This window comes from Sphaerodactylus townsendi, linkage group LG07, assembly GCF_021028975.2.
Source record: "Sphaerodactylus townsendi isolate TG3544 linkage group LG07, MPM_Stown_v2.3, whole genome shotgun sequence".
In the NCBI taxonomy this organism is placed as follows: Eukaryota; Metazoa; Chordata; class Lepidosauria; order Squamata; family Sphaerodactylidae; genus Sphaerodactylus; species Sphaerodactylus townsendi.
The window spans coordinates 79383732-79409315 of NC_059431.1; the positions used below are offsets into that span (position 1 = coordinate 79383732).

Sequence of the window (25584 nt, forward strand, 5' to 3'; positions counted from 1 at the left end):
TCTGGCAAATTCTTCTGAAAAACCAAGCTGAAATAGAGGCTGATTCCACATGGGCCAAAAACAGTGGTGTGAAAACGGTGTGAAAACAGTATAAACCCTTTTACACCGTTTTAAATCCTTTTACACCGTTTTCACACTGCTGTTTTTGGCCTATGCGGAATGAGCCCGAATTTGCCACTCAATCTCTATTTTTTGAAAAAGCATTTCTATTAATTTAATAACATCCACAACAAAATTATAACTTGGGAGGGGAAAGACACTGGTGATCCATTCACCCTAAATTTCTTACAAAACGAAGGTTAATACTACATAAACTACAAAGATTATATATAACTAAATGACTTCCTGTCCATACCCTGCTGTTGATCTTATCCATCACATTTCTTCATGGTTTATTAACTTTCAAGTTCAACTTAGAGTCCTCTTTTTTTGTATAAATATACATTTTCTAATGTATCAACTTCAAAACTGAGGCAATTTATCATAAATAAAACAAAAACCTCTTATCCTCCTAAGTTTCCCATGGCCAATTTTTTTCTCCTTTTTAACATGAACATAAGATCCCCTATCCCTCCCTTATCCCCCTTCTCTTAACCTTATAACAGAATTTACCCTCCCAGCCTAGCAATAGACCCATTTTCTTCCCCTCTTATTAGATCTTTTATTAATCTTACAAAACATTTTCATTTAGAGTCTTTTTAAAAATTTTCAGATCTCTTCAGCACTCATTATTGAAATAATTCTTTGCTGTTGTCCCTTGTATGTAAAGAAAAACCCTTCTGATCAAAGCCATGCAATTCTGATGTGGTTCTTTCTCAAAATGGCTGCCAGAAATGCACTATCTTTCCTTTTCAGTAGGACTCTTAAGGGAATCGCCTTCATCACAATGATTTTCTTGTCTTCTATCATGGTTGTTGGTTTCCTGTGTGCTTCCAGAATCTGTCCTACCATTTCTTTAGAATGGAAATAGATGACAATGTCTCTGCATAGTCCTTTCACTTTGGGATTTTTTTTATGAAACTGTAAATTTTTCTCAATCTCAGACACCATGTCTTCTTCTTCTATCTTCAAATGATTGGCCAGGACTGAAACAATGTTCTTATTTTACTCCTCTTTTGCTGGATTTGAATCCTCTGGTACCATTCTCAGTCTCAAGACCTTCTCTTTGAGTTGACATTCCAATCAAAAAATGATTGAGTCATGCATTTTAACATCCGGATGTACAGAGTCCAACTCTTGCTTTAAGGATTTTACTTCCTCTTTGGTATTTCCCACTTTTTCCTCTATCTGTGCTGCTTTTTGGAATCGATATTTCATATCTTTCATATCTTTCCTGAACTGTAGCATCATTTGCAGTATGTTGTTACTGACAGGAAATAAGGAAATCTATTCTTTAGACCGGCAGATATGCTCTTAAGATTTGCAGTTATTTCAGTTATTTAAAAAGATATGGATCCCTTTCTGGTTGCTGCCATGCCCACAAGATCCACTACATGTTTCCAACATTTCAGTAACTTCATGCAGGGCTCAAATTTATTCTCTGGCTGGTGATATATTAGTAAAGTAGTTTCTTTTCTGGTTTTGTTTAGGAAACCAGCCAACTGAGAGGGGGAGAGAATCTGGGGGTTTTGCCTTAAAACAGCAATCTCACTTAAATGCCTCCTCCTCTGGAAATATCTTTTAATATAGCTTTCTTTAGACTCTTTTTAAAAAACTTTTTACAGTAGTTCTTAATTCTGTACCTTTTAGGAAGATCTCTCAGTTTTTGTCAGGATTGGACAGATTTATGGAGGAGAAGTCGATTTATGGCTACCAATCTTGATCCTCTTTGATCTGAGATTGCAAATGCCTTAACAGACCAGGTGCTCGGGAGCAACAGCCGCAGAAGGCCATTGCTTTCACATCCTGCATGTGAGCTCCCAATGGCACCTGGTGGGCCACTGCGAGTAGCAGAGAGCTGGACTAGATGGACTCTGGTCTGATTCAGCTGGCTTGTTCTTATGTTCTTATGATTGCCAGCAGCAGAATAAGGACTCCTCTCTCAGTTTCTTTCTATCTTCATTCCATATGAAAGGGATACATAGCTTGGATGTTTCCTCCCAAAGTGGGTCAATAATTCAAGTTGAAAAAGATGGTGATTGCTACTGCCTCCAGTTTCTCAACTCCAGAGGACTGCTACATGAGTGTTTCCATGTGATCCTGCTTGGGAGAGATTGCTTCAGGAGTACATGCAGCTTCTCCCCTTCATCCAAGGAGGCTTTTGCAGCTCTTTTCAGAACTGCACACTTGAGCTTCAGTGCCTGACACAGCCAGAACCAAGCCAGGGACAATTACCCAGTGCCATATCTGTAACAGAAGTTCTCAGTCTCTAGATGATGCAGCCATTCTGATTCTGGATGTAAAAGCAGTGAATGTATCATCATGTGTGAAATAAGAATAATTCTCAAAAGCTGAATGAATCACTTTCGGCATCAAGAACCATGATTGGTGAGGCCAAGGAAGAGTTAAACACTCTCCCTCTCCAACCTGAGCATCTTTGGAATGATAGGAAAAGAGGGAAAGCATACAACGTACCTTGTGACCATGTGGTTATCAGAGCACTTGCCTACTCTGCCTCTGGCCAGCTGAACCAAGTGAAGAACCCTGGAAGTTGACTGTTCAACAGAAATGTAAATAGCTCTACAGATTGATTGAATCATGCACATAACTGTTAGAAAAGTAAAGATTCAGGCAGAATTCTCTGAGTTAAACCTGATAGCAATTAAGCCAATCTCACAGAAAGTAAACTAGATATATATTAGCTGAAGCAACTCTAAACTAAAGAAACACTATATCTTGGCTACACAATATATTAAGCAACTTACAAGTAATGCAACAAATGACTTGTAAACTTAATACCTACATAAAGATATAACCATAAACATAAATCACTGACATCATGCAAGTGGATGACATGTGATTAAAGCATTATTCTCCAATGTGAAAGCACTTCAGAGGAAACCCCGGTTTCTTTTTTGTTTGTTTTAAGGAAAATATTTGTGTCCATTTCTTCAGTATAATTCCTGAAGTCTTGCCTGCATTCTACAAGATCACCTTATCATTGATATTGTTCATGCTCATTACTGCATCATTCAAAATGCAGGTGTCTCATCGGAGGCATAGCTGAGCCAATCTGCCATTACATAATTTATGCCACTGATATGTTCTGCTTTAAAAGATGGAAAGTTCTCCCTGCCCAAGCCAGGAGAATGCACTATTCTTCCAGAAGACTGCTTGATCAGTCCCTTTCACAGCCTATTTGTGCTTTGGCTATGATATTGTCTGTTAGGAGGCACACACTGTTGTCCAGCAAAGGTCTCTGAAAATGCACAGGGTCAGTCAAATGGTTCTTAATTCCACCAGACTGGTGCTGAGGCTTTTCTCCTCCACTGGCCATGTACTTTGGACCTGGCCTAAGGACCAGCTTGTTTGTAGAGGACTGACATCCATCATAATGGTATACTTGAGCAGATCTAAAAAGGGAGTTGCACTATCCACCATGCCATGTTGTGCCTCAACTAATGACCCCTTCTTACTCTATTGTGATCCCTCATATCTCTGGAATGGCAGAAAAGGATCCATTGGATACTCACCGTGAAGGGTCTTTCTACTGTAGGTTAGTGGGGCATCTTGTATGGGTGTCTTCTCCACCAGTTGCAGAGACAGGAAATGACAAATTAATTATCCTTGTGCTTCCTGTGCAATCTCCGGGGTCGCTTTCCCTCAGTTCCCCCACCTGGCACAGTAGTATTGAACATGTAAACACAAACATATAACAGTAACATGGAGACAACAACGGCTGAACAATAACCCTAAACTGTTGTCCGTCTGAGGCCTTCCCTGAAGGAATTTCAAACACATTTCTGTAGAGAGCATGATCGGGCACTAATAGAAACTAGGGAGGGCCAAGATGCCCCACTAACCTACAGTAGAAAGACCCTTCACGGTGAGTATCCAATGGATCCTTCTACTGTAGGTGTGGGGCATCTTGTATGGGACCTCCCAGAGCAGTGTCCCGAATTCGGGTGGGTTTCATCAGTCCCCGATAATGCTCTCCAGAACCCTTCTGCCAAAGGCTGACTCTGCCGAGGCCAGGGACTGAATTTTGTAATGGCGAACGAAGGTGGAAATAGACGACCAGGTTGCCGCTTTACAGATGTCTTCCACCGATGCGTGATTTCTAAAGGCCGCGTTGGCAGCCGCATTACGGACTGAGTGGGCGGTGATTCCCAAGGGAATGGTGAGACCAGAAGCTTTGTATGCTTCGCATATACATGCTTTCAAGGTGTTGCTAATAGCTGCTTTGGACATTAGTTCCCCCGACTTGGGAGGGTGAATGTTTATGAACATACTTTCCGACTTCTGAATGTTTTCCGTTCTGATAATGTACGCTTTTAGGGCGCGGCGCGCATCCAGTATGTGCCATAATTTTTCTTTTGGATGAGTGGGATTTGGCATAAAATTTGGAACGACGAGCTCCTGGCGAGCGTGAAACTGTGAGTTCACTTTTGGAATAAATGTGGGGTCCGTACGGAGACACACCCTGTCTTTATGAAAGACACAAGACTTATTGTTTACTGATAGAGCTCGCAGTTCAGAGATTCTTCTTGCTGACGTTATGGCGATCAGAAATAAGGTCTTCATCCTTACCCATTTGATATGTACCGTTTGGATGGGTTCAAACGGGGGCTTTGTGAGTGCCGATAGGACCGAATGTAGACGCCAGGAGGGAAACCTGTGGATCACTGCTGGTTGAGATAATTTGACTCCCCTCAAGAAATTCATGATATCTGGATGTTTGGTTATTGGATTGTTGTCTGTGAGGGGGAGGACTGTAGCAATTGCTGCCAATTGTCTGCGTAAGGTGGAACATTTGAGACCCATGGAGTAACCCTTGCAGGAACTCCAACACAACTGTGGTTGCCGGTTCTATAGGATCGTGTTGTTTACGTTGGCACCACCTGACGTACGCCTTCCATGAGGAGTTGTAGATTCTGACCGTGGAATTACGTCTGGCCGCTAAAATTGTGGCTGTAACTTGCTCCGAGTACCCTTTTCTTCTTAGGCTTGTCCGTTCAAGTTCCACGTGGTCAGCTTTAGCCATGTGGGGTCTGGATGTACAATAGGGCCCTGAGTCAGGAACTCGGTCGTGATTGGTAGGGTCAGTGGCTCTGAGACTGATAGTTCCAGGATCGTGGAGAACCATGGTCTCCTGGGCCATCTTGGAGCTACTAATATCACTGATGTGCCTTCCACTATTATCCTGCGCAGAAGTCGAGGGATTAGCGGAAACGGAGGAAACGCGTAGAGGAGAGTTGTCGGCCACACTGCGTTTAGAGCATCTGAAGCTGTTGCTTGTGGATGGTAATTCCGAGTCATGAAGTTCAGGAGTTGTGAGTTCTGCTGTGAGGCAAACAGGTCGATCTCCGGATGCCCGAAGGTTTTGCATATGAGGTCGAAGACAGATGGGTCGAGTCGCCATTCGTGTTCGCATATTTTCTGCCTGCTTAGCCAATCTGCCGTGAGGTTCTGAGACCCTTTGATGTGTAGTGCTTCCAGGGATGCTACGTTTGTCTCTGCCCAGTGGAGGATTTTCGTCGCTTCCCTGTGAAGCTTGGCTGATTTGGAGCCGCCCTGGTTGTTGATAGGCATTTTGGCGGCTACGCTGTCTGTTCGAATGATGACATGTTGATGATGAATTTGGGGCAGAAAATGCTGAAGAGCTAGGAGAATCATTCGAGTCTCCAGTACGTTGATGTGCAACTTGGATTCCTCCTGAGACCAGATACTTGGACATATTGTTGGTTGAGTGCGGCCCCCCAGCCCTGGAGGCTGGCGTCTGTAAATATTTGTTGACGATGAGGATGTAGATATCGTTTCCCTTGTCTCAGGTTGGACCGAGACGTCCACCATCGCAGACTTTGTTGAACTTCTGAAGATAGTGTTAGAAGCTTGTCTTTCTTGTTGATGATGTCAAGTTGGTATGCCCGAAGGAAGTGTTGTAGTGGTCTCGCATGTAGTCGTGCCCACTGAGTCAGATCGATTACCGATATGAAAAGTCCCAGCAAGCTTGCGAGTTTCAGCAAGGAGTTGCGTTTGGCAGACATGATTTCCAATGTTGTCTGGCGCATTTTTGTGATCTTTTCTTCTGGAATAAAGAGCATGTCTTGAGCTGTGTCCAACACGGCGCCCAGGTGTTCCAAACGAGTAGAGGGAGTTAAGGAACTTTTTTCTTTGTTTATGATAAAACCGTGTTGAGACAAGACTTTTTGTACTACGTTGGTATCTTCGTTGGCCTTGGAGATAGAACGTGAGCGTATCAGCAGATCGTCGAGGTAAGGGTAAATGTGTACCCCTTGTTCTCTTAGTAGAATGATTGGGGTCAGAAGCACTTTCGAGAAAGTCCGAGGAGCCCTGGCCAGCCCGAACGGTAAAGTCTTGAATTGGTAGTGATGATCCTGGACCGCGAACCTTAGGTATTTCCTGTGGGATTTGTGAATTGGAATGTGTAAATATGCTTCGGTCAGATCCAGTGATGTCAGCAGGTCTTGATGACGAAGCGAAGCTGTAATCGACCTGAGAGTTTCCATTCTGAATTTCGGGACCCGAATAAATTTGTTGAGACGTTTCAAATTCAGAATTGCTCTCCAGTCCCCGTTCCGTTTGGGGACTGTAAAGAAATGTGAATAAGTCCCTAAGAACAGTTCCACTGTAGGTACAGGCTCGATCGCGTGAATTTTTGATAGGTGAGAGATTGCTTCCAAAGTTCTGTTGGCTTTGATCGGGTCGTTTGAAAGTGGTGAAATCATCACATGATGGCGTGGGATGATATTGAATTCTATCACGTAGCCTGTGGAAATGACTTCCCATGTCCACCTGTCCACGTGATTTCCTTGCCAACTGTGCTGGAAAAATTGGAGGCGGCCTCCCACCGGAATGGCTTGGTAGTCATTGCTTGTTTTTGTTGGAGTTGAAGGTTCTTCCTTGTTTGTTGAACTGCTTAGGTGGTTGTTTGTAGTTCCGAAAGGACTGCTGGTTTTGCCAATTTGTTCTTTGTCCATCGCGTTGAGACCTAGGGAGGGTCTTGTGCGATCTGAAAGTAAATTTGTTAGTGTTTGACGATCTGTCAGGTCCGCTGACAGATTTTGGCATTGTCTTTTTGTTATCTTTTGTTTGGACAAGTACTTGGTCCAACTCTTTACCGAATAATGCTTCTCCATAGTAAGAGTATCCAGCCACTACGTGCTTAGATTGAATGTCAGCTTTCCACGGTCTGATCCATGCGTTGCGTCTAGCAATCATGTTGGAAGCCATGGATCTTGCCACTAAAGCCATGGCATCGAAGGTGGCGTCTGCTATGAAGGAGTTTGCTGATAGAATTCTTTCTATACCCTCCCTGACACCTTTAGCCTCGACTGGGATCATTTCCAGGAGTCTTTTCAGCCACACCATTGTGGCTCTGGCCACTGTGGAGGAGGGGGTCAAAGTTTTGATGGCTGCTGCCAACCATTCATGAGACCTGCGTAATGCCGCCTCTGATCTCCTATCCAGAGGGTCTTTGATGTTCCCTTCCCCTTCTTTGGCTACCAAGGCTCCAGAATGCAAGACCGTCACAGGGGCATCCACGGGAGGGTTTTGGAGGAGAACGTGGAATTGCTGAGGCATCAAATATTTTTTCTTAAAGTTGTTGGGCAAGCCTTTATGAGAGGTGGGATTCATCCATTCCCTTTGAATCCTTTTTAAAAAGCATTCAGGAACTGGGAAAAACTTTCCTCCTTCACTATCCTTGGGTAAATAATCAGACTTCCCTTTAGGGAACCCTTTAATTGGTTTCCTGGGGGCAGGTGCCGAGGCTTGAGATAGGAGTTCTTCTGCGTCTTCAGGATCATGGAGATCCAGGGCAGAAATAGTTTTGGAAATTAAGGCTTGTATTTCCTCTAGTTTGAAAAACTGAGTGGATTGTTCAGGGATTGTTTCAGTGGTCCCCTCTGAGTCAGAGAATTTTTCCCCATCAACAGTCTCATCAAGGCTAGATAGCCCTTCTTCTTCCTCCTCTGGGAGGGCTAAGGGGTCCCTTCTGTGAAAAACGGAGTCCTCTCTGCGGGAACTGCGTGATCTAAAGGATAGAGGCTGGGGTTGGGCAGCAGCAAGCCTTTGATCTCTAGCATCCAATGCTTTGTCAATCTCCCTCCTGAGGAGTTCTGCAAAGGCTGCAGGGGGCGCATTCATCCAGCTTGAAGCTGGAGTCATTTGTCCTGGAGCCGAGCTCCCCTGCTCTGGATTTTGCGGGTCTTGCCTGAGTGACACACAGGGAAGAACCGCGCGATCGTCTATGCCAGCCTCAGAGAGGCACGACTGCTCCGTAGCCCTGGGAAGGCTGGAGGAGTCGGCCGTGGAGTTTCCCTCAAGGGGCGCGCCCTGGGAAGGCGCGAAACTCCCGTCCGTTTGCAGACGTCTCTTCTTGGAAGGAGCGATCAACTGCGCGTGCTCCTGGGCGCCCGTTTCTCCCGCGCCCGACGTTTTGGCGGTTGTTTTTGCCGAGGTGGACTTTGCTCCCCCTGACTTTTTCTTGGCTTTCCCGGGGTTTGCAGAGCGAGTGCGCTCAGCAGCGGAGGTTGCAAAAGTCTCCCGCTCTGGGGAAAAAGACCTAGCTTCCATTTCGGCTTGGGAGGGGTTCTAAGAGCGAGGGGTTGCCCTGGGGCGTTTTTGAGAGTTAATCCCCTATTGAGAGTTAATTGTTTTGAGAGTTAATCCTGGAGCCCTTCCCTAAACAGGAACGCAGCACTCACCCGGTTATGAGACAAACCTCAGACAAACACAGAGGACGAACAGAAAACAAACAGAGGGTTTTTTGCCAGAGTCTCCAAAAAACACGTCTGCTCTCTGCAGAGACAGGAAAATACTGAGGGAAAGCGACCCCGGAGATTGCACAGGAAGCACAAGGATAATTAATTTGTCATTTCCTGTCTCTCTGCAACTGGTGGAGAAGACACCCATACAAGATGCCCCACACCTACAGTAGAAATACACTGAAGAACAACGGACTGTGTTCCAGTATATGGAATAATCTTGGTTGCTATGATTTTGAGTTCTTGGAGATGGGCAAGAAACACCAGGCTGCCAAAGCATGTAGTTGCTAATGTTACCTTCTAGATTCTGTCTGGTAATAGAAAGAATTTGCATTGATTCAACATTCCCGGTCTGAAATGGAAATAGATATCTCTTTTCTGTTTTTACTAACAGCTCAGGCATTCTGCAGTGTAAGTAACACTAATCAGAAACGGCATTTTCATATGAGGGAGATCTGATTGCTAGGCTGTTGAAATAAGGGTGGATATGATGTTCACAGTTAGCTTTATGGACACACATGGGGAATTAGACAGATGGAAGGGCATATCCCTGAAGTAAAAATGTTGGCCATTATACATGAACTGGAGAAATCATCCATAAGCATGACAGATTGGTACATGTAAGTACACTTCTGTCAGGTCTAGTGAGGTACAGAGATTCTGTGGATGCAAGTCCACTGCTTTTGTCTGGAGAGCTTCCATTTTCAATTTCCTGTAATTAAAATAGTACATAAAATTTAAGTCTAGAATCACCCTCCAATCCTAGCTTGCATTTGGAATGAAAAAATATTGAATATATGCCTATACATCTTGGTCACAGATTGGAAATGCTCAATTAACATTTCAATCAAAATTACATCAAAGACTACAGCAACTATGAGACCATGAAATTAACTTCTCACACAAGTAAAGTGATGCTCAAAATCTTACAACAAAGATTGTTACCATATATGGAATGAAAAATACCAGATGTTCATGCTGAATTTAGAAAAGGGAGTGGCACTAGAGATCATACTGCAAATTTACCCTGGTTACTGGAGTATACAAGAGAATTTCAGAAAAAAATCAGTTTTGTTTCACAGGCTACAGTAAAGCTGTTTAAAGTGTGGGTCATGAAAAGCTATTTTTGGTTTTAAAAGAAATGGCTGTGTCACAGCATTTGATAATTCTGATGCAAATCCAATACTATCAACAAGAGACTACTGTTAAGACAGAATATGAAGAAATAGAATGGTTTCCAATTGGTAAAAGTGTTGAACAAGTATTTATCTCCCTGCCTGTTCAGTCTGTTTGCAGAGCATATCATAAGGAAAACTGGATTAGATTTAGCTGAAGGTGGAGTGAAAATTGGTGGACGGAACATAAACAATTTGAGATATGAAGATGACACCACATTACTGGCAGAAAATAGCCAAGATTTGAAATCAATACTGATAAAGGTTAAAACAGAAAGTTCTAAAGCAGAATTACAGCTCAACCTCAAGAAGAAAAAAGTAATGACTACAATGGAATTACATAATTTCAAGGCTAACAATGAAGAAATGGAAATTGTTCACGATTTTCGGTTTTAATCCTTGGTTCCATCATCAACCAAAAGGGATACAGCAACCAAAAATCAGAAGGAGATTGAGATTGGAAAGGGCAGCCATGAAGGAGCTAGAAAGATCTTTAAGCATAAGAATGTGTTGCTGGCAAACAAGATCAAGATAATTCATGCCATAATAATCCCCGCTACTATGTAAGGGTGTGAAAGTTGGACAATTAAGAAAGTTGACACCAAGAAGTTAGGCTCATTCCGCACATGCAGAATAATGCACTTTAAAACTGCTTTCAGTGCTCTTTGAAGCTGTGCGGAATAGCAAAATCTGCTTGCAAACAGTTGTGAAAGTGGTTTGAAAACGCATTATTCTGCTTGTGCGGAAGGGGCCTTAGATTCCTTTAAAATATGCTGTTGGATGTGAGTTTTACAGATATGGTGGAATGCCAAAAAGACAAATCATTGTGCTTTAGAACAGTGTTTCAGCGGCAGGTGCCCACGACCCACCATTTGGGAAACGCTGTTCTAGAAGATATCCTGAACTTTCCTGAGAAGCTAAAATGACTAATGGCTATCATATTTTGATCATATTATGAGAAGTTACTGGAAACAACAGTAATGTAATATATTTATTATAGTTTTTTACATTCTTGTTATGCACTATTCATTTAATAATTTTTGGAACATGTTCTTTCTACTTATAATTTAGTATTACCCTATTTACATGATATTTATGGTATTTATGACTTTTAGCCTTTATATATTTATATTATTAGATGCCTCATATTGATTCCTACGACTGGAGATGCTACTAAGACGTTGGAAGTGATCAAGCCCTTTACACAGAGGGTGAAATGGGTCTCTTATCCATAAAGGTGTCTCTTGCCCTAAAAATTTGTTCACCAGGTATTTACTGTCACATTTTGTAATGGGAGTTTCTTGAAGGCAAATAATGTCCACATTTTGTTTTCTGAGAAGATGAAAATTTTTCCTTCTTGTCACTAATGAATTAAGTCCATTCACATTCCATGACAAAATTTTATAATCCATTGCGGTTAGTTTTTTTATGGTTGTTCTATGTTTCTGTACTTACACAAAAATTCCTCTGCTTTCAGAGTTTCCAGAATTCTAAACCTTTTGCCTTTAAAATTGAGGGAGGCTCCTTCTGCAATTTCCCATCTAAATGGAACATCAGCCTTTTTCAGTATTTCAGCCAAGTGCCTATAATCTCTTTTCTTACTCAAAAATCTAGGTGGGACCTCTTTTAGGATTATGATCTTTGTCCCCTCAATGATCAAGTTGTTTGCAAAGTGGGCCTACAGTATCCTGTCCTGGATAGAGTTGGACAATCAAATCTCTCGGTAACTTTTCTTTGGCATAAGTTGAATTTATGTGGAAGGCTTGTCTATTTCCCCTTCAATTAGCTCAGATTTTACATCTACTAGCTGAGCCAGCTTTATGATAAGTAACTGTATAATATGCTGTTTCTCTACTTCTGGTATTGATTTGAGACGTAAAGAATTTTCTCTTTGCCTGTATTCTAACATAACAATGTGGTCTTGGAGTCTTTTATTCTCCTCTTCCAAATGCAGAACTTTTTGGTCCAACCCATCTAACCTGTTCTTAATTCCTAATCCTCTGTAAGGTTCTTGCTGGTGACATCAATTAAATTTACTTTCTTATTTACTTCCAAGAGGTTGGTGTATTTGCTTCTAACAAATCATGCAGTTTATTAAACATCTTCATTAAATCTGCATTATTTATTTTATCAAGGTCTGCTCCCCATCTGGCCCCACCAAATGACTTACAGAGTCTCTCCTGTTTTTTTTTTCTTTGTAGGGTCATGCTTATTAGCCATAGTTTAAAACTCACGAACAGCACTTTCTAATACTTAAATATATTTCTCGCCACAGTCTTTTCTCTGGCCACAGATGCGTCCATATTTCTAATCTTGTTGTCATAGAAGTTTTCCGTCTTTAGGTCAAAGAAGGGCTCTTCCCCCTCCTTTCTTAAAGCGACTCCGTTTTAAAATGTGACAAACACCAGTTTCTGCATTCCTGTCCTCTCAGATTCTCACAGTCCGTTACCCCTTACACAAATATTTTGATCTGCTGGCCAATCAAATCCTTCAATTCTCACAAGTTTCAATATTCATTCATCTTTTTATTTTAATTTATCTACTTTAAGTTTAAGTAAAATTAAGTAAACCTAGAGTCTTTTTGCTTCCAAACTTTGTAATAAGATCCTTTCCTCATTTTGAATTTAAAAAAAAGAAACTCACAGTTATTGCAGGTTCCTTAAGTCTTTAGTTCTTTAAGTCCATCACACAGCAAATATTTGTACTTTTTTGTTTTCTCCAATTCTGAAGTAACTTCTTATTTGTAAATCCACATACGATGAATCTTGGTAGAAGAAATCTGGTTTGAAGCAACTTGATTCTCCACAGCTGGGTTTAGCCAAGGTGATGATCCCGTTCCCAGGTTTCACTCTAGGGCAGAAATAAGTGTCCTCCAACACTCCCATCCCCGAGGAAACCTTTAGGAGATACGTGGTTGATCTCAAGTCTATCTCCTTGATCTGGAGATGACAATCAGGCTTGAGAAGCCTCTCAAACCTGATAACCCCCAAGCTGGGTCTCTCTGCTTCAAAGAGAGCTGCAGTCGCTTCAATCCCACATCAGAAGTTACACTTTATTTTTTGTCTTTATATGGTTCTCTGGTTGCTTTTGAATTCTTTGTGCTTTGTTTCATTAATCTGTTGTTCTTCCTATTTTTTAAACTCTTTTTATGTATATGACAACAAATGGAGGGACAATAAAATTCCAACAAAGCAAGACTGGATTTTGAAAGTCATAGGATAAGCAGAGATTGCAAGGCCGATGACGTTTATACAAGACAAGAATATGGACAATTTTCTTAAAGATTGGAAATCCTTTGCGGACTACTTATTGAAAACATACACAAATAGAGAAATAACAGTGTTCGACACTTAAATGAAAACAGCGTATTAGACTACTAGAGTAGTTTTACAAGGACTAACAGTGAAAAATGCAGATATTAACCATAAGCACGGAACGAGATTCGCATTCTGATCCATAGTGAGGTAGGGATGTGTGTGTGCATGTTTTCTTTTTTCTTTTATTATTATTACAGTTGAGGGGGGGACCAGATTTGGACTTTTTTAATGTGTTGCCCATATGTGCAAATAAATAAAATTTCATTTTAAAAAAGACTAAAAACAAAGTGGAACTTTCTTTACTTCCTAGCTCTCAAAAGATCTCAAAACAAAGATAGGAAAAGAACTGAGAATGGGGGTTCTACCCTGGGGGGGGGGGAGCGTATATTGGAAGCAACTTATCTCCAACAGATTAGGAAAGACAGAACACAATTTTCAAAACTATGCTCTCTGTTCCAGAAAGGAAAGAATTCTCGCAATTTCAACATCAGACTGAAACAATATGGAGGTAGGATGCATGATTTGTGTGTATAGCTGTAAAGAAACGTGTAAAACACTACCTCTTTTTTCTATTTTTTTTGCCACTCAAGATCTTTCTTAACAGATGTTCTGGTATGAGATTTGAAGGTTAATGAGGTAGGCTACAGTCCACAAACGTTTATGCCACAATAAGAATGTAAGCCCACTGAAGTCAAATAAACCACTGTAAGTTTGTTAATCTGGTGCTACAAAACTTTTCTGAAGTAGACTCACTATGTTATCCCTCTAGATACATTTTTTCTGACTTTTCTCCCTGGAAAAAAAGATAGTTGTAGTAATTCCAACTAAACAATATAGCAATGAAAGGATAAATCATCTATATTTTCTGAAAATTCAAGAGTGGCATGCACATGGCAGACACCCACACACTGATTTATTCCCAGCTGACTCTATTAGGTTCTATGTAAATGTCAAGACAATGATCTGTCGCCTTTTATAAATTAGTACTCCTGCCATCTCATCTAGCCTCAGTATGTACCTGAGCTGAATGCGACCCTAAATCTTCTTTTATCTACTCATTCAATAGGATGCATTTACCTGTAGTACACTGATCTTTCTGTGCATAAGTTATTTTTCAGTTTTAGAACTATTTTACAGAAAGATTTCATTCCATAAAGAAAAGGCTTTTCCTTGCAATTAGTTCACTGCTCACATTTAATGCACTTTATTTCCTCACAGAGAGCTTAATTTCTACAAAAATGTGAAGCCAGGGAAAAATCTTGATTCAAATGGCTTTGAATGCCATTTCTGTTTTTAACTTTGCATCAAATTGCATGAAACAAAACTGTATAATAATAATTATTTATACACACACTCCCTTCAAAATATTGTCTTTGGATAATATAATAAATGAACAACATGTTTAAAGCAAAGATATAGCAAAATACACATTTTCTTGTTTTAAGAAAACATGCTTTACTCATCACAACTTGTCAAATTAAATGAGATGGTATGCACTTCCATAACCTCTTTCATCTTTAAAAATAAATTAGCCCTGCATAGCACAGCCACTAAAAACGCTAGGTCCAATTTAGCGCCAAAGTACTGTGGGCCTTTCTACTACCAGATCTGAAAAGGAAATATCCCCAGCACGTTTAAAATGGTGGTCATTGTTCACAACTGGGTGCTACATCAAAACCATGGAGTTAGAGCCAAAGATACATCTTCAGTGCATGGAAACAAACATTCTGTAGGACAAAGGTCACCTTTAGACCCAGCTCATTGTGTGACTTTTATGCCTCCTGAAATGGAACAAAATTATTCCAAACAGAAAATGTACAGAAACATGAAAAAAATGCAAAAAAAAAAAAAAGAACACGTGGCACTGACCTTGCGCTGTGCTTTCCCCTCCCACATAAGAATTATCCAATGTGATAAAACAGGGGTTCACAGTTTAATGACATCTAAACATAGTGTAAGTACACAACACGTTACAGAAGAGATGACTTGACATATGGCTTCCATTTCTGGAAGCAGCCCTACATTTTTCATAGCATCTTGCTCCTTCTTTAGAAAACAGCAGGGTTAAGGAGTGAACAACAGCAGCCAGAAGAAGGGAAGTAGAAACAACAAAGATATGTGATGACCACAATTCATTCTAGTCTTACCTCAAACTACAAACTGAAACAGTAATTTAACATTTCCTCCATTTCAGATGGTTGTAATTACAGCAACACAAAGGCTGTACTGGTTTCTTTCAATGAACTTTGAAGACGACATAAATCAGCTCCAAATCAAGAATGAGAGCTTTAAGAGCCTCAGAGGAGATCTTGCAGATCCAACTTTCACAGATTTGTGCTATATCAAAGGAGTCAACTAGAATATATCAGCTGCCTGTTACCAAGTCCTCAGGATTATGTGAGCATTTCATAACTGCAACCGCTGCTGAAATTCTCTGCCTTAAGGGTAACAGAATTCAGATCCATTACACTTGGAACTCCTCTTATGGTTCCTCTGGTTCAAGCTCTCATCAGAACTGTTAAGTTTATGTTTTACATGGACTTGCTTATCTATGCCAGTTGTTATAGACAGGTTTTTAGTCTCTACTCAGAAGGAAAAATGACCAAGACCAGAAACATGATCATATCATGGGCTTCTCCTATAGCATGTGAAAAGCAAACACCTGCCACCCCCTCAAGATCCAAGCCAAACACAAAATGTCTATAGCAGTGATTCCCAAAGTGGGTGCCACCGCCCCCTGGTGGGTGCTGCAGCGATCCAGGGGGGTGGTGATGGCCACAGGTAGAAACATTAATACATATACCTTTCTGTTTAATTGCTATTAAAATTTTAAAAAAATTAATTTCCAGGGGGTGCTAAGTAATATTTTTTCTGGAAAGGGGGCAGTAGACCAAATAAGTTTGGGAACCACTGGTCTATAGCTGCTATCATAAGTCAACAGTAACAGAGCTTCAAACGAGAAAATGAAAATGAAAAAGGTCATATGCAAGAAAAAGCATGCTGTCCACACATATGTAATCCAGTATAACATCATGCACGTTTTTATCTGCATGCACATGCATTCAAGTATACACATGGCTAAACATCATATATAACATGTTGACTGAATCCTTTCCCCTACAAATAAAATTCCATATAGAAATGCTGTAAGCTATGAAACAGCCCCAAGAAACAAGGTGACAGCACAAGCCTGAAATCATTCAATTAAACAGAACAATGGATTTATTACGGCAACAGAACAGTTTTCAGAAAAACAGCCAAAATAAATAGTGTCTCCTGTTCAAAAAGAAGGAAAGATAATGTTGGAAAGGTGGCAGTATAAACTTTTAGAACAAAAGGTTAGAGCACACCTGCATGCAGAATGACTCCTAACTATTATTATAGCATTTCCATTGAGTAGTAAAATACCATCAAGTTTACATCATGACATGTTTCAGGTAATTAAATAACAAGGCAGCATCAGAAATTCATACATAAGAATTACAATTACAGCAGAAAAAAGAGAAAGGGGCAAACAAAGTATTCAGTATTATTTTGACATACATTACATATAAAGTGAGATTTCATGAACATTCTAACAAATCCTGTGCCCTCTAGAAATATCTAAAGCAACTGCTATTTAACAACTCTAGGAAACTTTCAATTTAGATCATGGTATTAAAAGGGAAAAACCAAGCAACACTCCAGTGCCTGAGTGCACACAATGAAGGCCTTTTGCTTTTGATAATATTTAAGAGAACAAAAAATGAACATGTGACTGGAAACCTCAAAATCATGATAGCCCAGACAGAACATTTTCAATAACATGCCAAACACCCTCTGTAATTCTTCAAATAAATTAATTCAACACCCAAGTCTCTTAATTATTTTAAATGATGTTAAAATAGTCAAGCTTTGAGCTTTGGATAGAGAAAAGTTTTAGTTTTCAGGCTCCCCATATCTCTGTAAAGGCAATACAGTGTTACTTAAGGAAGTCATGTTTAGCCAAGAGTATTATTGGAATGCAGACTAACTTACATAGCTCCATTTGTGTAGACTGTGTCACTTCCCTCCACATACTGCACCTGGGCTGGGTATACATGTTGTACTTGCTGTACAGTTTGCACTTGCTGAACCTGTAAATGTAAGAATCAGGCACTTTGAGACATATTTCCTACTTCAGCACTCATGCACCTAATACTAAAATTAGTCTAATCATGGATTGTGACATCTACAAAATTTGAGAGATAAATCTCCAAAAGAGTAACAAAGGCTGATTGACCATGTTAAGTTTCATTCTTTGCTGAATGCAAGTGATTGTTTGAATGTATCAATGATCCATAAAACATTCACTCCCAGACAGAATTTGAATATTACCTCAAGCTCAAAGCATTTAAATGAAGTGGTTTATACATTCAGTTGCTTTTCATCGAGTATAAAGCATTCATAAAGAAGTTCTGGAGAAGAAGGGCAGAGAAGGGCAACAAGGATGATTGAGGGATTGGAGCACCTTCCTTATGAGGAGAGGCTGCAGCGTTTGGGACTCTTTAGTTTGGAGAGGAGACGGCTGAGGGGGGATATGATTGAAGTCTATAAAATTATGCATGGGGTAGAAAATGTTGACAGAGAGAAATGTTTCTCTCTTTCTCACAATACTAGAACCAGGGGGCATTCATTGAAAATGCTGGGGGGAAGAATTAGGACTAATAAAAGGAAACACTTCTTTCATGACAACAAGGCCCAGATTGGTGTTTGGAATATGCTGCCACAGGAGGTGGTGATGGCCACTAACCTGGATAGCTTTAAAAGGGGCTTGGACAGATTTATGGAGGAGAAGTCGATTTATGGCTACCAATCTTGATCCTCTTTGATCTGAGATTGCAAATGCCTTAACAGACCAGGTGCTCGGGAGCAACAGCCGCAGAAGGCCATTGCTTTCACATCCTGCAGGTAAGCTCCCAAAGGCACCTGGTGGGCCACTGCGAGTAGCAGAGAGCTGGACTAGATGGACTCTGGTCTGATCCAGCTGGCTTGTTCTTATGTTCTTATGTTCACATTTGTGAATCAGCCATCAAGCTGAAGTGACAAACCAATTCTGGAGAATAAAGTTCTTTAAAACCAATGGGAGTTATTTTTATTTTAAAATAATTTGAACTGTGCTTTAATGTTTACTAGATGCTATGACAATGACATAGATTTGTAGAAAAACAATAGTTTAATTTCATCATGGGGGCAAAAATCTATTTCGTATACATTTAAATCTTTTTTTAAAAGGTATATTGTGAATGGGTACCTATCACGATAACCAGGACTGGGGGAGGTCCAAGCCTGCGTTTCAGTTCTGGGTTCTTTTCTCCAAATACTCCAAACCGCTGAGTTCTTAATGATTTTATTGCAAAATTGAAAACAAAGAAATAAACAAATTTCTGTTACAGAGATTTCTCAGCCAAGCATATTCCCATTGTGTTTCTGTTCAGACCTCAAGCCAAGAGATGGTCCATGGTAGAATCTATTCTCAGGTAACTTCCGTTTCCTGACATGTGCTTCTAAACTAATCTTTTGATCCAAACCACTTGGCTTGCCAGTTTGGTTTCTCTAAGGATCAATGGTCTTGACAGGCTGGTGTGACTATCTTGTTCCTGTAGCCTGAACACTTTCATCGCATAGATTTGTAGAACAACAATAGTTTAATTTCATCATGTGGGCATGAATCTCTTTCGTATACATTTAAATCTTTTTTTAAAAAAAGCTATATTGTGAATGGATACCCTTGAAAAATATTGCTAAGTACAGCCTTATGGATCATCATGAGTCACATCTGCCCTCATACAGACTAAAGAGAGATTCAGCTCTTCAGACAAATAAATCTGACAGCTATGAAGAAACTGCAATTTTGGTTTCACTGTTTCGGTTTTTTCCAATAAAGATATGCACCAAATTAAGAGTGAAAAGACAAAGGCCCAATTCATACCATGCCACACCATAGTTTGCATTAATTATAACAATATTTAACCCAAAGGATGATTTAATCTTCCAAACAAAAATCAGGCAACCCATGGTTTAGACATGGCAGCATGCTTAGCATTCTCATCCCTAGCAGCAGTGTTCTCTGAAGATGAAACTACATCTTGTAATTATGACTCAAGAATTTGGGTTTCAAGTTAAAACTTCTTCACAAATCATAGTTTCCCAAACCACCCAACCATCCTTAACCTTGGTTTGCTGTGATGTCTGAATTAAACTGAAATATTTGAGTAATCTGCATCCTTAATAATGGTGTGTTCTCTTTGGGAAAGGAGTGGTAGTGATCAAATATATAACTTTTTAATACTAACTTCTAATGTTGAACTCTGAAAAGAAAATGAAATTTCCACGGTCATGCACCTTAGTTACTCTGCTGCTGGACACTTGTATCCAAAGTCATAGCAAAGAAATTACTCTGGAGTTCATATCCATGTTTACTATGCACTATCAATGTATGAAATGAATATTACCCTCAGAGATCATCATGGTTCAGCATCCTTAACGATCACAACACTAGTTAATATGAAGCCATGCCAACAGTTTATTACTCATACCCCTTTGGGGACTGGCAATGAGGACTGCATCCAGAGGGTGAATGATTTTCTAGTGCTTCTTGAGTGCTTTTAAATTATATGTCTCTGCCACTCTAATTGGACCGTGCAAAACTGCTGTCAGGGTATTTCATTTTCTCTCTTTTACTATTGACATGGGCCTTTTAAAAGCCTCTAATAATAGATTAATATAAGTTCTTCTCTTGATTCCCTAGGAAATATTGATTTAAAAAACAATCTGGATGAAACATGTAAGGTTTGTCATGAAGCTAACCCAAATATTGTGTAATATGACCTCTGTAGATAGTTTATACTCTCAATAGTTTGAAGTATTTCTATCATAAATAGTTTGCAAGCCTACAGAACATATACTAGAATTGTCATAAACTGCTTTTAAAAATGTTCCCTTCATTTTCCCGCATTTTTGTTGTTTTGAAAAGTGCACCAAGCTTGTTTATGTTCTATTTATGGTCTTAACTTAATTTGCAGAAAGAGATTAAAAAGTCAAAATATACTACATTTGAAAATATAAGAATGTTGGCAAAATTTAATTATAAGTATACTTAAAAACAAAATACCAAACTGCCCTCTCAGTTACAATTCTGTTTCTCTCACAAGAAAAATACTGCTACTCATAAGTAAACTAGAAATTAGATGTTACAACTATTCTAAATTTAATTTTTACATACACCTCTCATCTAACATGAAATCAAGATTGTAGCTTGCTCCTATATTAAAAGCTGCCAACTACAAAAAAGGACAATAGCAATTCTCCATGTAAGCCATAAAGGGAAAGCCCACAGTTTAGAAGTAGATAGAGAGGCAATAGTTTTTGTGTAGTCTCCAAAACTGTTGAACTAGAACTATCTTCCTGGCAATTATACTTTATACAACATATCTTGCCACTAAATGCTACATTTTCCATTTTAATTCTGCATGTTTTTTCCTCCATTTGGCTCTGGAAATGTTTTTCCGAATACTTTTACCATGATTTTTTTTACCCATTTCCAAGTCAGCTTCCCTTGAGCATGTGATCAGGTTGAAATGGGTTTTTATTCACACCTCCATGTAGTCATCCAACCTGTCCTTCAGCCATTTTCTTCTCCCCCTCATCCTCCATTTTTAAAGGAATTTTTTTTAAATCTATCCTATTAGCAATGTAACCTAAGGGCACAGACACAAGGCACATAAATTATATCAGCTTTGTCAATTTCATGTTACGACAAAGATAAACAGCACTGCACTTACCTGTAACTGTTGTTCACTGAATGATTCATTGAGCTCCCATATGTGCCCGTGCAGGTACTATGAACATGAAAAACAGTGTTGCACTTACCTGTAACTGCTGTTCATTGTGTGGTCTTCTGAACAGGCACACATGGGAACTGCACATGCACAGGTCAGGTAGGAACTGCACAGAGACCACGAAGATGAGACAATGTGTCCATAATTAGCAGCAAGTGAAATTGACAAGGAATGTTGCTTTTGCAGGAGGAAATTGACAAGGGACTGTCGCAGTAACTATGGTGCTTAACTGTAGCAGTCCCTTGTCAATTTCTTGTTACCAAAAGCAACTTCCCTTGTCAATTTCACTTGCTCCTAATTATGGATATAATGTATCTTTACCTTCATATTACATTGCTCATTCAGGATGAAATTGACAAAGCTGATACAATCAACCTGGATTATGTCTGTGCTTTTACATTACATTACTAATGCAATAAGAGGGGGAAAAATAAATTCCTTCAAAAACGAAGGATGAGGGGAAAGGAAAAATGGCTGAAGGGGAGGGTTGTTCTTCTGTGTCACAGATGATATTCCACCATCATTAGAAGTAATATGTTTTCAGCAGTAATGTTTGGGAATAAATGCAACTGAAAAGCAAGTGTGTGTGTGGGGGGGGGGAGACAGAGGTGTGCAGAATGATTTCACAGAAAACATTTCCAAGTCACAAGTTTTGACCACTGGGAAAATCTATGGTACACTGTCCATACAGAAAAGGCCATAGGCAGAAGTAGTAGTAAACTTCCAGTGCAAGTGAGCAAAGCTATAGGGGGTTCCTTCCTGTTTGCTTACCATATAAAGTATTTTCAGCTGCAGTAACACACTCCTGCATTACTGATGCAAGTGGCATCATATCTGACTACTGAGGTAATCAATATTGCCCTTGTGTTCATTATTTCCCACTTTTGATTCATGACTGACATTATCTCTCAGAATCTATTAAGCTAATGATTCCTTTCACAGATTTGTCAGGCCAGACCTTAAAGTTACACTTTTCCACTTTCTAACTTGAACGTGCAATGTATGAGATAGAAAATGTGGCAGAAGAAGCAGAACAGGTGTGTTTTCTGTTAATGTCACCATAAATGGCACGTAATTTCAAAATAAAAATCTGCTAAAGGATTTAGCAGATTTACCTCATTGTGAGAATCAAGTAAACAGGTTTTCAATCTGTAATCAGAAAATGGGAAAAAAGCACGCCTTCTACAGTTTGTGCAAAAGATATAAATTGGAACCATAGTGATAATATTAAAAGCTTTCTTTCTTTACAGTCCTGGAGCAAGGAACGGAGTGAGAGTAAGGAGGAAATTATCCAGAAATAGACCAGATTTGGGAAAAACAGGCCACAGCTTTTATTGACTATAGCTAAATGAGAGATAGTGCAGCATGGGTGGACCCCATCCTTCTAGCCCACCTCAGGGAGGAGGGGCAGAAGCCCACACAGGCGCAAGCCTGGGATCCCACATTGTTCCCTTGTCACCTGGTGGTGAGAGCCAGCTGATATCCACCGCACTGGGCATGTCACTGAGTGGCTCCACACTCAAGACCTTTTAAGGTCTGTCAAATGGAGGAGGAAGACACACAGGAACAACCTTAGGCCCAAATACATCCATCCCAATGCCCATATTGCCAACCAGAGCTGTGACAAATGCAGGAAAAACAACAACAAAGTAAACTGAATTCAATCTGCAACAAAACCTGAATGAAAAGGGAGGGTGAGGAGACCTAGAAGCAGCTGATGGGTAGGGAACAGTGGCAGTCCAACCAAATAGTGAAAGGGAAGGTAGAATGGTCTCAGTTCTGGAGCAGCCTGGAATGCCTGCCCCCCCCCCCCTCAGCTGGACCTGTGGAGAAGCAGTGTGGCTGGCTAGGCTGCTGCACGGACCTTATCTACCTAGCTCCTTGATGTCGTCTCTGAGCTACTGGGATGGCCATCTACAGCTTGCTCCCACCCTGGGGTTGTAAATTATGTTTTTGATTGTAGACTTATATCTTATGAAGAAATTAGATTTTCAGGATTTTCTTCATATACAAGCATATTCAGTTTTAAGATATTATTTAAATAAAATTAGGGAACCTGCAAGGACATGTAGAAGGCATCTCATTTTCCTCTCCTACGCTATTTTCCTCTTTTCCGTCCTCTGTAACCCCATAGCCTTCTCCTGCTTCCATCTCTTCTTCCCACCCACCAGCTAACTTACCTATCTGCCCCTGTTGCCAGCTTTCCCTCCTTCCCTCTTTCAACCATCTCTCATTGAGAAAACTCCATGTGGTTCTAGCCTCTGGGCATGGCTAGGCCCAGTTGAGCTGTGCTTGCTGCAAGGCCAGGTCCATTTGGATGGTGGAGAATTAGTAACAAGTTACATGGGAAAGAAAAGTGCCCTCCATATTTCCTTGTTTCCTCCTCCTAACGGTTCGATACCCTCATCTTTCCCAGCTTCCTTTTCTCCTTTCCACTGACCAGCAAACCATCCTTTATTTGTCCCTGTCTTTAGCTTTCCCTCCTTCACACCCTAACTTCTCCCTGGGAAAACTTCCCGGGAAAACTCTGAGTAGTTCTAGACACTAGGAAGGCAGAAACATACCTTGTTGCGTGATTTAGAGCCAGAACCAGTTCAGAACCTACAATGACTTGTAGGAGGCACCTCACATTCCCTCTATCCCCTTCCCCACACTTTCCCCTCTTTCTCTCCTCCTAGCAGCCCCCAATCCTTAACTTTCCCTGCTTCCCTTTTATTCTTCCTACCTACCTCACAACCTTTTTTCTGTCTAAACTGACCATAGCCCTATTCACAGACTGTGCCCTAGAACTCAACATAACACTAAAGCAAGTCTGAGCCCGTTCTCTTGCCATAACCCTAACCCTAATTTATTATTTTTATTTAATTTATTCAGTCAAAAATTGTTCCCAAAATTGTAACAAAAACCTGAAACCTACAACTGACAATCGCCCAATTCTCAGACTGCGACCTAGAACTCAACGTAACACTAAAGCAAGCCTGAGCCCCTGCCCCTGCCCCTGCCCTTGCCTTAACCATAACCCTAGCTTATTATTTTTATTTAATTTATTCAGTCTTAAATTGTTCCTAAAATTGTAAGAAAAACCCAAAACCTAAAACTGACCATAGCGCAATTCTCGGACTGCAACCTAGAACTCAACATAACCCTAAGGCAAGCCTGAACCCCTGCCATTGACTTAACACTAACCCTAGCTTATTATTTTTATTTAATTTTTTCAGTCATAAATTGTTCCCTAAATTTGTATGGTTCTGTATTGTATTCACACATCTTAACGAGAGGGACAAAACATTGGTGAAATAGTCAGGCATAAATCCACGTGGTAATATCCCGTGAATTACTGGTGAGCATGGCAGCGATACCAATGTTTTTCTGTATCAAGGACTCTTTGTTTTATAGTTTGGTGAATCTGGATCTCGTTTAGACTGATAAGGAAATCCAGGGAGAAACCTAGAGTTTCTCTAGGTTGAGTACCAGTCAGTCCCAACTGGAATGGTAAGAGTCTGTCAACATATGCCATAACAAACTACCAGGTTTAGCTCTGAATTGGAGGCGTTTCCAATATTTCACGGTCAATATCCAAACACTGGATGAAATAAGGTTTAGTCCCAGTTCCAAGCACAAAGTGTAGTAAGCTATACAATTAGGTGAACCTAGAAGGTTGTGGAGAAATATAGATTTTTTTCCAGTACTTTGATTGGACCACCTATCCATATTGGGGCACTTATAACAGCTTAGGAAGAAACTTGATGGAGAAGATTTTGATTGCAGGTGGTATGTACTGGCCCCTTTGGGAAAAAAAAGTTTGATTGCAGCAGCGTTGTGTTTGGCTAGTGTTTTTATGTGCTTAAATTGTTCAAACACCGCGCTGCCAGTGCATCTATTGCTGGTTTTTAAAACCAGTCTTCAGACTCTCAGATTTTTAGATTTTAAATGCCAGCAGCCTGGTTCCCATTTGGTTCAAGGGATGCCTGTCTCTTTGATGCAGGTTCAGCTTTTCACTGGAAGTGTCCCAGTGTCTAACAAATCAAAACCCTTCCTCCTGACACCACTTTCTCATCCATGCATTAAGATCCCTTGTCTTTGCCTGTCTAGATGCCCTATGGATGGAACCAGCAGAAATTCTGAGAAATGCTACCTTCGAGATCCTGTCTTTTACTTTCAGACTAGTAATCTTTATTTTTCTCCAGGACCAAATATCTATGTTTTCCAATGTCATGGTACTAACATGCACTACAACTGCTGATTCCACCCCAGCACTATCTATCAACCTATCTAAACAGTGTGTAGTGTCTGCAGTTTTTGAACTAGGCAACCCATTCACCAAGCAGTCCAAACGCCTATCATA

General features: G+C 40.3%; 1 protein-coding gene across 2 annotated transcripts in view; it reads right to left on the reverse strand.

Moving 5' to 3' along the window:
- The window catches only part of RFX3 (regulatory factor X3), a 209299-nt gene that overhangs the window by 59034 nt on the left and 124681 nt on the right, over window positions 1-25584 (reverse strand). For both annotated transcript variants that reach the window (XM_048502924.1, XM_048502925.1), the window contains one exon: window positions 17398-17495. In XM_048502924.1, coding sequence (XP_048358881.1) covers window positions 17398-17495 — 98 coding nt within the window. The remainder of the gene's footprint in view (window positions 1-17397; window positions 17496-25584) is intronic.